Source organism: Scyliorhinus canicula, chromosome 4, assembly GCF_902713615.1.
Source record: "Scyliorhinus canicula chromosome 4, sScyCan1.1, whole genome shotgun sequence".
Classification (NCBI taxonomy): Eukaryota; Metazoa; Chordata; class Chondrichthyes; order Carcharhiniformes; family Scyliorhinidae; genus Scyliorhinus; species Scyliorhinus canicula.
In genome coordinates this window covers 68,881,487-68,896,544 of record NC_052149.1, presented here as the reverse complement: position 1 = coordinate 68,896,544, position 15,058 = coordinate 68,881,487, and the positions used below count along the sequence as shown (strand labels likewise).

At 40.7% G+C, this 15,058-nt stretch overlaps 1 protein-coding gene across 2 annotated transcripts in view; it reads right to left on the bottom strand.

Annotated features, from left to right (window-relative positions):
• lrrc40 (leucine rich repeat containing 40) overlaps nt 1-14,450 on the bottom strand; it is a 138,584-nt gene extending 124,134 nt beyond the window's left edge. The window contains exon 1 of one of the 2 annotated variants that reach the window (XM_038794400.1): nt 14,166-14,450. In XM_038794400.1, the coding sequence (XP_038650328.1) occupies nt 14,166-14,316 (151 nt within the window). In that variant the 5' untranslated portion in view covers nt 14,317-14,450. The remainder of the gene's footprint in view (nt 1-14,165) is intronic. The other variant, XM_038794399.1, reaches the window with a different exon arrangement.
• Between the last annotated feature and the right edge of the window lie 608 nt (nt 14,451-15,058).

Below are 15,058 nucleotides of genomic sequence, written 5' to 3'. Positions count from 1 at the left end.
CAGTGGGAGGTGTAGATGGAGTCAATGGATGGGAGGCAGGTTCGTGCGATGGACTGGGCGGTATTCACGACTCTCCGAAGTTTCTTGCGGTCCTGGGCCGAGCAGTTGCCATACCAGGCTGTGATGCAGCCCGATAGGATGCATTCTATGGTGCATCTGTAAAAGTTGGTAAGGGTTAATGTGGACATGCCAAATTTCCTTAGTTTCCTGAGGAAGTATAGGCGCTGTTGTGCTTTCTTGGTGGTAGCGTCGACGTTGGTGCACCAGGACAGATTTTTGGAGATGTGTACCCCTAGGAATTTGAAACTGTTAACCATCTCCACCTCGGCCCCGTTGATGCCGACAGGGGTGTGTACAGTACTTTGCTTCCTGAAGTCAATGACCAGCTCTTTAGTTTTGCTGGCATTGAGGGAGAGATTGTTGTCGCTACACCACTCCACTAGGTTCTCTATCTCCCTCCTGTATTCTGACTCGTCGTTATTCGAGATCCGGCCCACTATGGTCGTATCGTCAGCAAACTCGTAGATGGAGTTGGAACCAAGTTTTGCCACGCAGTCGTTTGTGTACAGGGAGTAGAGTAGGGGTCTAAGTACGCAGCCTTGCGCGGTCCCGGTATTGAGGACTATTGTGGAGGAGGTGTTGTTGTTGATTCTTACTGATTGTGATCTGTTGGTCAGAAAATCGAGGATCCAGTTGCAGAGTGGAGAGCCAAGTCCTAGGTTTTGTAGCTTTAATATGAGCCTGGCTGGGATTATGGTGTTGAAGGCGGAGCTGTAGTCAATAAATAGGAGTCTGATGTAGGAGTCCTTGTTTTCAAGATGCTCTAGGGATGAGTGTAGGGCCAGGGAAATGGTGTCTGATGTGGGCCGGTTGCAACGGTATGCAAATTGCAGTGGATCAAGGCATTCTGGGAGTATGGAGGTGATGCGCTTCATGATCAACCTCTCGAAGCACTTCATTACGACTGAAGTCAGGGCAACCGGACGGTAGTAATTGATGCACGTTGCCTGTTAAATATCCACTGAATGCAAATTGATATGCTGCAGCAGTCAAGTGGGGAGTGTGGAAAGAGGCATTTAAACCAGAAGAGGGAGATGGGAGAACCGGACAAATAAATCTAAGTAGGACCAGCAAGTAATGGAGAGAGGAAAATAAAAGTTGCAAAAAAATGTTTTGGGTTGGTTGGGGTGAGGAGTAAAATAAGGCAGGATCTGGCCTAGGTAGACAAGGAAGAGCTACTTGTGGGGAAATCTTTGAAGAACAGTGGGGTGCATTCAAAAAGGAAATGAAAAGAGTACAGGCCCAACAAGTTCCCTCTGGGGTGAAAGGAAGGAGTAACAGGCCCAGAGAACCATAGGTGACCAGAGATACTCAGGATACATTGAGAAGGAAAAGAGAGGCTTTTAGTAAGTGCGAGAGGAGCAAATCAGCAGAGGCATTAGTGGAATACAAAACTGCACGGTGGAGCTTAAAAAAGCAATTCTGAGAGCAAGGAGGGGATATGAACAATCGCTGGCTGGTAAAAGCAGGGAAAATCCCCAAGATATTCCATAAGTACATCAATGAGAAGAGGATAACCAGTGAAAGAGTAGGGCCCATTTAGGACCAAGGGGGCAATCTGTGGGTAGAGTCAAAGGACATTGGTAGGGTGTTGAACAAATACTTCACATCTGTCTTCACCCAAGACAATAAAGATATAGGTATGGAACTCAGGGAGAGAGATTGCAAGGTTCTTGAGCAAATTGACATAGGGCGTGACAAGGTATTGGAGGTGTTGGCAAGCTTAAAAGTAAACAAATCTCCAGATCCAAATGAATGATGTCCCAGGCTCCTGTGGGAGGTGAGGGAGGAGACTGCAGGAGCTCTGTCCCAAATTTTTAATTCCTCTCTGGCTACATGGGAGGTGCCCTGGTTCTACTGTTCTACATGGTTCTACTATTTAAGAAGGGATGTTGAGATAAACAGGGAACTACAGACCGGTAGTCATGTCACTGTCAAGGAAACTATTGGAGAAAATTCTGAAGGAGAGATTCTACCTCCACTTGGAAAGGCAAGGATCGATTAGGGATAGTCAGCATGGCTCTGTCAGGAGGTGATACCTAACAAATTTGATTGCATTTTTTGACGAGGTGACCAGGTGTATAGATGAGGGTAGTGCAGTTAATGTAGTTTAAATAGATTTCAGCAAAGCCTTTGACAAAGTCCCACATGGGAGACTTACAAAGAAGGCAAATGCACATGGATTTAGGGTAATTTGATAAGGTGGATTCAAAATTGGCATTATTGTGGGGGAGAGGGTGATGTGCTGAGTCCCCTTTTATTCATCGTTTATATAGAATCATAGAATTTACAGTGCAGGAGGCCATTCAGCCCATCGAGTCTGCACCAGCCCTTGGAAAGAGCACCCTAATTAAGCCTACACCTCCACCCCATCCCTGCAACCCAGCAAGCCCACCCAACATTTTTGGATACTAAGGGACCAATTTAGCGTGGCCAGTCCACCTAACTGCACATCTTTGGGTTGTGGGGGTGAACCAAACGCAGACACGAGGAGAATGTGCAAACTCCACACAGACAGTGACCCAGGGCCAGGATTCAAACCCGGGTCCTCAGTACCGTAGCTAGCAGTGCTAACCACTTCGCCACCATGCTGTCCTATAAATGACATAGATGACTATGTGAGGGGATGGATCAGGAAGTTTGCAGATGACACAAAGATTGGCTGAGTGGTTAACAGTGAGGCTAAATGTCTTGGGTTACAGGACGACATAGATGGAATGATCAAATGGGCAGGTAAGTGGAAGATGGAATATAACTCTGAAAAGTATGAGGTGATACACTTTGGAAGGATTTTGGCAAGAAAGGCACGACACTGGGAAGTTTGGAGGAACAAAGGAACCTTTGCTTGGTTGTCCATAGATCTCTGAAGGCGGGAGGGCAGGTTAATAGGGTGGTGAAAAAGGCATATGGGACACTTGCCTTTATCAATCAAGGCATAGATTACAGAAGCATGGAGGTCACGTTGGAGTTGGTATGGAACTTTGGTGAAGCCACTGGTAGAGTACTGTGTGCAGTACTGGTTGCCACATTGTATGAAGAGTGTGGCTGCACAGGAGCGGATGCAGGGGAAATTCACCAGGATGTTGCCTGGGTGGGACATGTGTTGGATAGGCTTGGTTACTTTTCATTGGAGCAGAGACAATTGAGGGGTGACTTGATCAAGGTGTACAAGATTATGAGGGGCATGGACAGGGTTAATAGGGAGCAGCTGTTCTCCTTAGTTGAAGGGTCAGTCATGAGGGGACACGAGCTCAAGGTGAAGGGCAGGGGATTGGGGAGAGAAGAGAAAACCTTTTTACTCAGATTGTCTTGAATGCACTGCCTGGAAGGGTGGTAGGGGCTAGTTTAGCACAGGGCTAAATCGCTGGCTTTGAAAGCAAACCAAGTCAGGCCAGCAGCACAGTTGAATTCCCGTACCAGCCTCCCTGAACAGGTGCCGGAATGTGGCGACTAGGGGCTTTTCACAGTAACTTCATTTGAAGCCTACTTGTGACAATAAGCGATTTTCATGTTTTCATTTTCAGAGGTGGGTTGTCTCATATCCTTTAAAATGGACCTGGATGAGTATTTTGCATGTCATAACGTTCAAGGCTATGGGCCAAGTGCTGGCGAATGGGATTAGGTATGTAGGAATTTTTCACGTGCCAGTGCAGACCCGATAGGCTAAAAGGCCTGTTCTGCACTGTGCATTTCTGGTTCTGTGGAGTACACTATTTATTCAAAAAACATTTTTTCAAAAAGGAGTACTTGTATTTATATTTATTTAGCAACCAAAGTATGGGTGCAGGAGAGGGAAAAATCAAATGTGAATTTCATCTTTAAAAATGGCAAAACCACTAAAGTGATGGTAGTTCAAATGTTTTAGAAAGCAGAAAGAGATTTAAACGCATGTATCACAATGCAGAGTTCAGGAGCAAGGACATCTAGACTTCATGATTAAGAGGGATGGAAAAGAAAGGAGGCAGGACTGAAAAAGTGCTGGAAGAATAAGTGTGTGTAAGAGTTCTTCCTCAAGCAGCATGTTAGAAGGTTTTCAAAGGCTAGATCAAGTTAGGAGTAATTAAATAGATTCGGTGGATCAATTAAGTATGGCGAAGCACATTTGGAGTCGTGATCACAATGTAATATAGAAAGTAAAATTAGAAAAATAAAAGTTAAGTCAGATTGGATTTGGGCAGATTTTAGAAAGATAATGAGTGAGCTAGCCGAGGGAAATAAAAGAAGAGTCTGGCACAGGACAAGAACAACAATGGCATTGATTTTTTTTTAAAAAGAGATATGGGAAAACTCTTAAACAATAGCAAAGGAACCTAATTTGAAAATGTATTCATAAAATACTGATAACGGGCAGCACGGTGGCCTAGTGGTTAGCACAACCGCCTCACGGCGCTGAGGTCCCAGGTTCAATCCCGGCTCTGGGTCACTGTCCGTGTGGAGTTTGCACATTCTCCCAGTGTCTGCGTGGGTTTCGCCCCCACAACCCAGAAAATGTGCAGAGTAGGTGGATTGACCACGCTAAATTGCCCCTTAATTGGAAAAAATAATTGGGTACTCTAAATTTAAAAAAAATAAAAAAATAAAATACTGATAACAACCAAGTCAAACCCTAGCAAGGAATTTTAGTTGTCTAAATTATGATCAAAAAATGAGGGATGTACTTTGTTATATTACCTTGTGTAATATAGTATATTAAACTTTGAACCAGCAGAGTTGATGAAATGAAGTCTTGTAAAGATGAACTAATTTATTGAGTAATATAAATAATATTTTTGAGTCCTTTGTATTTAATACTCAACTAGTAAAATAATAAATAAAATACAGTAAAGTTAACTATCTCTCTAGCTGTTCTATGTCTTGTCTGTTCACTCTCCTGAAGCACTCTCTCAGAAAGAGAGGGAAAGTCTTTCTTGTACCATCTGATAGGGAGACATCTAGTGTTGAATTGACTGTACTAGTTTTACATACATCGATCATGTATATTGATATAGAGATCACTACACCCTTTTTTTTTACATTTTCTTGCAAATATTAAAAGAAAATTTTACATATGTAATGCAGTGTATATAATGTACAGCAATCACTAGAATTATGAAAAAATTCACAAATTCAGGCAATTGGATCCTCTTCTTCTCCTTGTCGATCTTCTTAATGTCAAAGGTGATGAAGAAGTTTTAATGTCTTTGTTGATCAAGAAATTTGAATGCATTTGCTATTCAACCTGTTTTGAAATTGATTCAAGTCAAGATTAGGAAAAATCTTTGCAGTATCTGTGACTTGAAGTTGATCTCTACGATTTCTTCTCAGAATGTTTCCATCTGAAGTTATCAGGTAAGATCTTGGAGAGAATTGTCTAATTATGCAAGTAATGTCAGACCAACCTCCTTCAGGAAGTCTTAATCTACCAGTATCATTCTCAGATAGAGTAGACAATTCTTTTGAATGTAAATCAAAATATTGCTTTTGTTTTATTTTCTGTTGTTAAATTTTCTTCACAGTGCAATGTTGTTCAGGATCAGGAAAATGTAACTGAGGTAGTCGTTCTTAAATTTCTATTGTATAACATTTGAGATGGACATAATCCTGTTGATAAAGGGGAGGTCTTGTAATTGAGTAAAGCTAGATAAAAATCAGATTGTGAATCTTTTGCTTTGCTAAGTAGCTGTTTCATAATGTGGACACGTTCTCTGCTTTTCCATTGCACTGTGGAAAATCAAGGCTTGAAGTTACAAGTTCAAAATTGTAATTCAATGAGATTTCTTGCCATTCGTGACTTGAAAAACATGGACCAGTGTCAGACATGATGATACGAGGAATATCATGCCTGGCAAATATTTCCTTGAATGCCTTTAAGACAGTACAGGATGTGATGTCGTTCAATTTCACTTGTTCGGGAAAATTGGAAAAATAGTCAATGACAATGAGATAGTCCTTGCCAAATAAGTGAAAGAGATCAGCACCAATCTTGATCCATGGTGATGTAACTAGATCATTTGGTTGTATTGGTTCTTTGCATTGATGGTTTTGATGTGACTGACATATTGAACATGATGATATCATGTCCAAGATATCATTTTATCATTGTTGATACCTGGCCAATAGATCGATTGTCAGGCACGACTTTTACATTTTTCAATGCCTAAATAACCCTCGTGAAGTCTAGAAAGCATTTCAGACCTCATGCTGTGTGGAATCACAATGCGATCTGTCTCAGCAAAACATCATCAACAATAGTCAGTTCTGACTGAATTTGCAGTTGCAGTCTTTAGCCTTTAGGCCATCCTTGTTGAAGGTGATGACTTTCAGTGTTTCAGCGCCAATTTGTTGTAACTTGGAATTAGAGGCTGGAAATAACTCTCTGAATAATTGCAGTTGGGAATCAACATTATTAATCGATTCTTCTTGAAGAATTTCAGTGTTGACTGATCTAGATAAAGTGTCAGCAATTACTAACTCTTTACCTGGTGTGTATTTTAGTGTGAAATCATATCTCCTTAATTTCATCATCAGATGTTGAAGTCTGGGAGTCATACCATTTATGTTTTGTTCAATGATGTGTACAAGTGGGTGATGGTCAGTTTCTACTGTGAACTTGGGTAGACCATAAACAGAGTCATGGAATTTGGAAACTCCAGTAACTCGCCAAAGACAGTACCTACACTCAGTCTCAATCATGGATCTTGAAGCGTAGGCAAGGCAGCACGGTGGCGCAGTGGTTAGCCTGCTGCCTCACGGCACCTAGGCCCCAGGTTCAATCCCGGCTCTGGGTCACTGTCTGTGTGGAGTTTGCACATTCTCCCCGTGTTTGCGTGGGTTTCGCCCCCACAACCCAAAAATGTGCAGGATAGGTGGATTGGCCATGCTAAATTGCCCATTAATTGGGGGGAAAAATGAATTGGGCACTTTAAATTTAAATTAAAAAGATCTTGACGCATAGGCAATAGGAATCCAATTATTGAAATGGTCTTGTTGCACCTATGCCATTTTTACACGGAACTTGTATTAATTGGAGTCTTAAATCTGTACATTCTTCAGTCCAGATGAAATCGGTGTTCTTTCTGATCAGTTAACTTAGTGCAGTTGTTCTGTTAGCTCGATTTGAAATGAATTTTCCAAGAAAGTTGACAAAATCCTAGAAAGCATAAGACTGCCTGCTTGTCTTTAGGAATTTGAATTGCCTTGATGGCTTGCATTTTTTCTTGACCTGGCCTTATTCCTTCAGCTATGATGTTGTCACCTAAGAATTTTAAAGGGGGAGCTGCAAACACGCATTTAGCTTTGTTTAGTTTCAGACCATATTCATGTATCCTTTTGAATACTTCCCAAAGACGTTTCGTATGCGTTGTTGACCAGACGATTATGTCATCAACATAAACACGAACACCTTCAACATTTTCGGTCATTTGTTCTATTGTACAACGACAAATTTCCGAAGTGGATATAATTTCAAAGGGCATTCTGTTTAAACAGTCCCTTCCGAAACGTGTATTAAAAGTACATAGGATTTACTGGAGTCCTCTAGTTGCATCTGCCATAAACCTTGAGACGCATCAAGTTTGGTAAAAGTTCTGGCATTGGCCATTTCTGCAGTAATGTCTTCCTTCTTTGGTGTTGGATAATGTTCTCTTCTAATATTGCGATTTTGATTTTTGGAATCCATACAGAATGTTATTTCACCTGTAGTTCTTTTTTACGTAGACTAGAGAGCTAACCCAGTCAGTAGGTTGAGTCATTTTTGGTATGATACCTTGAACTTGCAATCTGTCTTTAAGAGGAGCAGGTACACGTTTAGGTGGATGGATTGCCGATTTGGCATCCTTCTTCAGTTGTATCTTGTACTGAAAAGGTAACATACCCATACCTTGAAATACATCAGGGTTTTCCTGTAAGAGTTGATGAATGTCATCTTTGAGTGTAGTCGATTGACATGTATTAAGAAAAATTCTTTTGAGCTTCAAATCTTTACACGCTTGAGCTCCAAGTGAAGAAGAATGAGTATAATTTACTATCTTGAATCTTACTTGTTTATGAATGTCCCTGTTTGTGACACTCAGGTAACACGAACCATGCAAGAAAATGGGATTGTCGTTGTAATCTTTTAATGAGCAGTCTGGAGGTATCATCTCATAATGACTTTTTATCTTGGTCAAGTCCTTGGAATTCAGAAGATTCGCCGAGGCACCTGTGTCCAGTTTGAAAGAAATTGGAATTGTGTTAATATACACAGTAGTCATTCATACTGACTTTTGCTCTGTTCCACGGAGATACATTTATCTATTGCCATGTTAAATCATTTTGTCGAATTAAAGCTTCTCTGACAAGAATCATTAAGTATGCCATAAACAATTTGGTCTCTCACAAGTGAATTATGGAGATCTGCATAGTTACACTTTTTAGCTAAGAGTTTGAGATCTGTGATGAAATCATTAACCGGTTCACCAACTTTTTCAACTTTTGTGAAATTTTAATTTTTCTAAAATGTCATTGGTTTGCATCTTGCAATGTTCATTGAACTTCACTATAACTTGATAAAATTTTTGTTTATCTTCATCAGCATTAAAATTAAACAAATTGAAGATTTTGATTGCATGCTGTCCTGCCAGGGACAGAAATAAAGCATTTCTTCTAGCTTCTGGTGCAGCACTTAAATCACTAGCTCCTAAATAGAGTTGAAACTGTTGTTTGAACAATTTCCAATTCAAATTTAAATTACCAGTGGTCTTTAGATGGTCTTGGTGCTTGAACTTGGTCCATTGAAAAGTTGTTTTTCTCAAAGATTCAGATGTTGCGCTGACTTCTGTAGTTGAATAGTTGATTCCGATTTTTTTTTTCTTTTATTCTAAATCTTCACTAGTCTTTCTTCAAAGCTTAAATCACTCCGGTACTATGTTATATTTTAAACTCCTGGTAGCATCTTATATTACCTCGTGTAATATAGTATATTACTCTTTCAACCAGCAGAGTTGATGAAATGAACAATAGTCTTCTTGTAAACATGAACTAATTTATTGAGTAATAGAAATAATATTTGTGAGTCCTTTTTACTTAATACTCAACTAGTAAAATAAATAAAATACAGTAAAGATAAATAGCTAAACAATGTCATAATGAAATAACTTAGAACTTCTCTCTCTAGATATTCTATGTCTTGGTCTGTTCACTCTCCTGAAGCACACTACCTCAGAAAGAGCGGAAAATTCTTTCTTATGCCATCTGATAGTGAGACACCTAGTGTTGAATTGACTGTACTAGTTCTACATACATTGATCATGTATATTGATATACAGAGATGACTGCATACTTAGTAAATACTTTGCTTGAATACTGAAGAGATGAACAACATTACGATGAATAAAATAATTTATTTAGAAGATAGTTGGTCTAAATATCTTAAAATTTTAAGGCGTTTGAGGAAGGAAATTGTATTCTAGAGCTGAGTGCAGATATATGCCAGAAGACCAAAAAGCAGCCAATATCGTATTAATTTTTAAAACAGAAGGCCGACCTAATCCAAGTAATTACAAGCCAGTTAAGCAAACATCAGTGGTGCAGAACATTTTCAAGTCTTTAATGAACGGTGAAAGTATCACATTACGGGATAGAGGGAAAATAGATTTTAAGATTTGTAAGATTGAAAACTAATGTTTAGAATCTGTAATGTCTGCAATGATTTTATTCCGTAACCACAGATTAAAATTAAGTGATTCCGTTTTGACTTGTTGGGTAATTAACAGTCATGATAGTTGGAGGAACAGGAAAAGCTGATGCTTGTGAAGAAGAAAAAACTGCTTTATGGCAGAGCCCATTTGAGTTGAGCTGAAGCTGCCTTAATGTCCAAAATAAGATTGGTGTTTGCTTTTAAATCAATTTGAAGGAATTACTAAAACAATGTGAACTTAGGATGGCATCTATGTTAAACAAACCATGCATTTCTTTAATGGATCTGTACCAGAGAGGAAATCTCTTATTCGCTGATATTATGATAGGAAGTGGTCTTAATTATTGATGTTAATACTGTAGCACTGTTGCCTCACACCGCCGAGGACCCCGGGTTTGATCCCGGCCCCAGTCACTGTCCGTGTGAAGTTTGCACATTCTCCCCGTGTCTGTGTGGGTCTCATCCCCGCAAACCAAAAAAGATGTGCAGGGTAGGTGGATTGGCCACTCAATTTATTTTTAAAAAATAATTAATGGTAATAGCTTTGGGGTTTGGATTAGGAAATGTTGACGAGAGAATGTGACTTTATTTATGACTGTTTGGTATCAAGAGGAAACATGCCACTTGTTTATCATGGAATGTTTTCTACTGGGGTCGGAGGAAGTAACTGATGGAACTGTGTCTCAGTTTACAACCCTCAAAGCGGGGGTTGTTGCAAAGGTGGGGTGACATGAGAGGAATTGCATCCGACAGCCAGGAGGAGTGAATTACCACTTCCAAAAAAGGAAGGAGAAATGGGGGGGGGGGGATAAAATTTGAGAAATCATAACTTTTTTTGGCATTGTGTTACCATGGGGTATGACTTTTCTAGGCGCAGTTCAATATCACATCAAAGACAAAGAAGAGAGACATCGCCTGTGCTAACAACACCAAGATTTCCAGTGTTCTTGAGATGAGAAACGTCTTTGTTATCTTCACTGCTTCATGTTCAGTGTATGTAAAATCTTGCTCAACAAATTCCACTTGATTTACAAATACGTCAAAAAATTACTGAGTGTATGCACTACCTGTTCAGACTTTTGAGGTACGAATTCTGTCTGAGGGAGTTTTGGCATTCATTCAACGCAAGGCAAAAAGAGTTAATGGTCAGCCATGTGTTTAAGCTGATCCCTTATGTAGCTGCAGCTATTGTTTGTGTGCAAAAAGAGATGGTGATAAATATGTACGACACATTAAAAATGGTTAGATCTCACAGTAAAGTTAAACATGCTGTGTAAAAAGGAAAACTTCATGTTTAAGTAAGTTTCTGTCTGTATGGGTTTCCTTGTCAGAGTCTGTATCTAGTGCTTGTGTTATTTAGTTAACTCTCTGCAGTCTGGTTCTCTTACTTATTTTAAAATTGCTTGTTTAATGTGTGTATGTAGTTATATTTCCAATTAGTTTTAGTGAGGATCAGCTGTGATAAAATAATAGGCGGTAGCACAGTGGTTAGCACAGAGCTTCACAACTTCAGGGTCCCAGGTTCGATTCCCAGCTTGGCTCACTGACTGTACGGAGTCTGTACGTTCTCCCCATGTCTACGTGGGTTTCCTCCGTGTTCTCCGGTTTCCTCCCATAGTCTAGCGTTGTGCAGGTTAGGTGGATTGGCTATGCTAAATTGCCCTTAGTGTCCAAAGACAAAAAGGTTAGGTGGGATTACTGGGTTACGGGAATAGGTTGGAGGTGTGGGCTTAGGGAGGGCGCTCTTTCCAAGGGCCGGTGCAGACTCGATGGGTCGAATGGCCTCCTTCTGCATTGTAAATGCTATGGTTTGAAATTCTATGATTTGAGTTGTTAAAGCAATTGGTGGCACAGTGATCCGCATTACTGCCTCACAGCGCCAGGGATCCGGGTTCAATTCTGACCTTGGGTAATTGTGTGGATTTGTATATTCTCCCCATGTCTGCATGGGTTTTTTTCCGGATGCTCCAGTTTCTTCCCACAGTCCAAAGATGTGCAGGTTATGTGGATTAGCCATGCTAAATTGCCCCTTAGTGTCCAAAAGGTTAGATGGCGGTATGGGGATGGGGCTTGGGAAATGGGCCTTGGTGGGATACTCATCAGAGGCCCACCGCAGACTTGATGGGCCGAATGGCCTCCTTCTACACTGTAGGGATTCTATGAATTGCTTTGTTCTGGCAGGAGAGTAGTGATTCTGGGGCAATGGAATATGATGCTTTACACTTTGGTTTAACTGTGGCTGCGGAAGAGTTAAAACTTTTAATATAATTTTTGAGACTTTACCTTTTAACAGTTTTTGAAGAAAGAAGAATGAAGACTACTGTCTTAATCTATTAAATCACTGAGTGAATAAAATCTACAGACGATACGAAAATAGGAGGTCCTGCTAATTATTTATAACAGTGGTTCTCAGACGGAGATCTCAGGACACTTGGGAGTCTGTAAAGACTTTCCAGGGTCCACAAACGAATCTTTCTATAGAATTTACAGTGCACAAGGAGGCCATTCGGCCCATCGAGTCTGCACCGGCTCTTAGAAAGAAGACCCCACCCCAGGCCCACACCTCCACCCTATCCCCACAACCCAGCAACCCCACCCAACAACAAGGACAATTTTGGACACTAAGGGCAATTTAACATGGCCAATCCACCTAACCTGCACATCTTTGAACTGTGGGAGGAAACCAGAGCGTCCGGAGAAAACCCACGCACACACGGGGAGGATGTGCAGACTCCACACAGACAGTGACCCAAGCCAGAATCGAACCTGGGACCCTGGAGCTGTGAAGCAATTGCGCTATCCACAATGCTACCGTGCTAATTTTTGAGAATCTTTATAATATTTTTTATTTGTGTCACAAGTAGAGACACATTAACACCGCAATTAAGTTCCTGTGAAAATCCCCTAGTCACCTGATGTGAAATATGAGCAATGAGGTGGGATTGGAGTGGGGCTATTACATGTGCAGCACAGAGTGGGTTGACCTAAGAGGGGAGCGTACAAGAACAGACAGATACTGTATGAGATGCGGGCACATCCATCTCACTGATACCTCAATATAAATACCTGTCTTCTTAGAAGCAAAAAAGTCTTCACGTTTCACATTTTCATATTATGAGTTTTATATTGTATAATCTGAAACGGGGTCCTTCAATCAAAACTAAATACGAGAATCTCTGCTTTAAAAGACCAAAAGGAAATTGCGATACATTGTGGTAAAATAAAGAATAGCAATCACACTGAGGGATGCTGACTCACTCTGCTGTTAAAGAGCAGAGGGATTTGGGGCAACAGAGTGACAGAAAATTGAAGACAGCAAAAAAAAACACTAGTGGAATTCTAGTCTGGTCACAAGAGGTGTAGAATATAAAATTCAAGAAGTAATATGCCTATCTAAAACCATAATAAGAGCTAGGAGTGTACCATGTGCAAAATTGGTCTTCATGCTACAGGAAAGAGATCTTCATTCTACAGGAAAGATTCTGGAGAGTTTACAAAGCAAATTCAGTTGGGTACAATGAAATACAAATACAAAGAAAGATTTGAGAAAGGTTTTTTTCATTAGAACAATATAGATTACAAGACAATGCACTTAAAATCATGAAAGGATGGGAAGAGGTTCAAACAGCAGTGTGTTTCCAGTATTTGAGCAGCCATGATTGCAAAATAAAATGCAAGAGATTAGAACAGAGAACAAAGTTCTTTACAGACCGGTGTGGAATGCCACAGTTATGGTTGAGGCAGAAACTATGTCAAGAATAAAGATTAGATTTATTAAGTGGATGAGGGGGAAAAGGATATGGGAACAGGGTGGGTACATTTATTTACAATTCCTTGTTCACATGGACAGTAAACATCAACATATACTCATAAGTTTAAGCATTCCTTGGACTTTGTGCTATCACGGACAAACCCCCTTTTTCTGAACGGTAAAGCCTCACATGTAACTAACATTGTTCCAAATGCTAAAATATTCATTTTAAATAAGAAAGGCTAGTTAGTGGTTTATCCATCCAAAAACGCCCCATGTTATTCATTCCAGAATCTGGTTGCTTCTGAATTGCCTTGACTATCTGTTAGCAAACTTCAAGCATTGACTATTTTGAGTGAAGAATAATTTCCTCATAATATTTTAACTTTATCTTTGTCCAGTTCACAATTTGATTTATGTAATAATCTAAATTGACCTTTTCCATATTTCTTATGTGCATCTAAAAGCTCAGTTATAATCTAAAAGTACCCAAAACAAGTTATTTAGATCTGCAGAGGACAAAATTAAACCTGTGATGGGCTTTTGAACATTTTGGGCACAATAATCCTAATATGACTATTTACCCTCGCTCATAAATAGTGGTGAGATCAAAGAAATGATGTGCAACGTCGCTGTCACTGTGTATGTCGACGGCCAATGTTCACCCTCCCTCTGGCCGAATCGGCCCAGCGCACTTACCCTCGCTCAACTCTCTGCCGGAAAGGTTCAGCTGTCCGCTCTTCCGGGCCGTTTTAATTAAACCAGCAGGTACAGGCGGCTCCGACACCCGAGTCTGGAATCCGGGACCAGGCCTCCGATTAGCGAACCTGCTACCTCCCCTCCGAGACATTAGAGCGGGACCCGGGTCCACCGTTGTCGGGCCTCCTGCCTTCCTCGTTCAAACACCGGCGACAGGCTACACCACTTCTAAAATCCAGCAGCCAGGATAGAGGCGCATGCGCGGCGGCTGGGCTGTCTGGCGCCTGTCTGTACAACACACTGGACTGGTGCAGCCTTTACAGAGGGGCAGCGCAGATCTTGTACTCAAAACACTCGTTATTGTGTTTTTTCTGCAAACAGATTCGGCATTCCCCCCCGCCGCGAGATCGTTGTTCTCGAAAAGCACTACACTGATTTTGCATTGTAACAAAAAAGGGCTGCGCTTATGACATAGTGATCTCTAGTGAGCAAAATATTGCATCTGTTAGTAAACCACAAGTGAGAATAAAAGGTGATTCTGTAGCAGAAAATGTGAAATGTTCTCTATTATACACGAATATGGTTTGGACTCAGGAGTTAGAGGTATGGTATAAAAATTGGCAAATGATGATAAATTGAGAATATGGTTAATAATGACGACTGCACCAAAATGCAGGGAGACAAACAGACTTGCAGAATGCTTGGATAAATGGCAAATGATATCATTACAGTAAAGGGCGAGGTGGTTAATTTTGGTAAATGGATTAAGGCCACTTATTCCTTGGAAGATAACCTGAGTTTTTTACGCAGAGGATGGTGGGTGCATGGAATGCTTTGCCAGTGGAGGTGGTAGAGGCGGGTACGATAGCATCATTTAAGATGTATCTGGACAG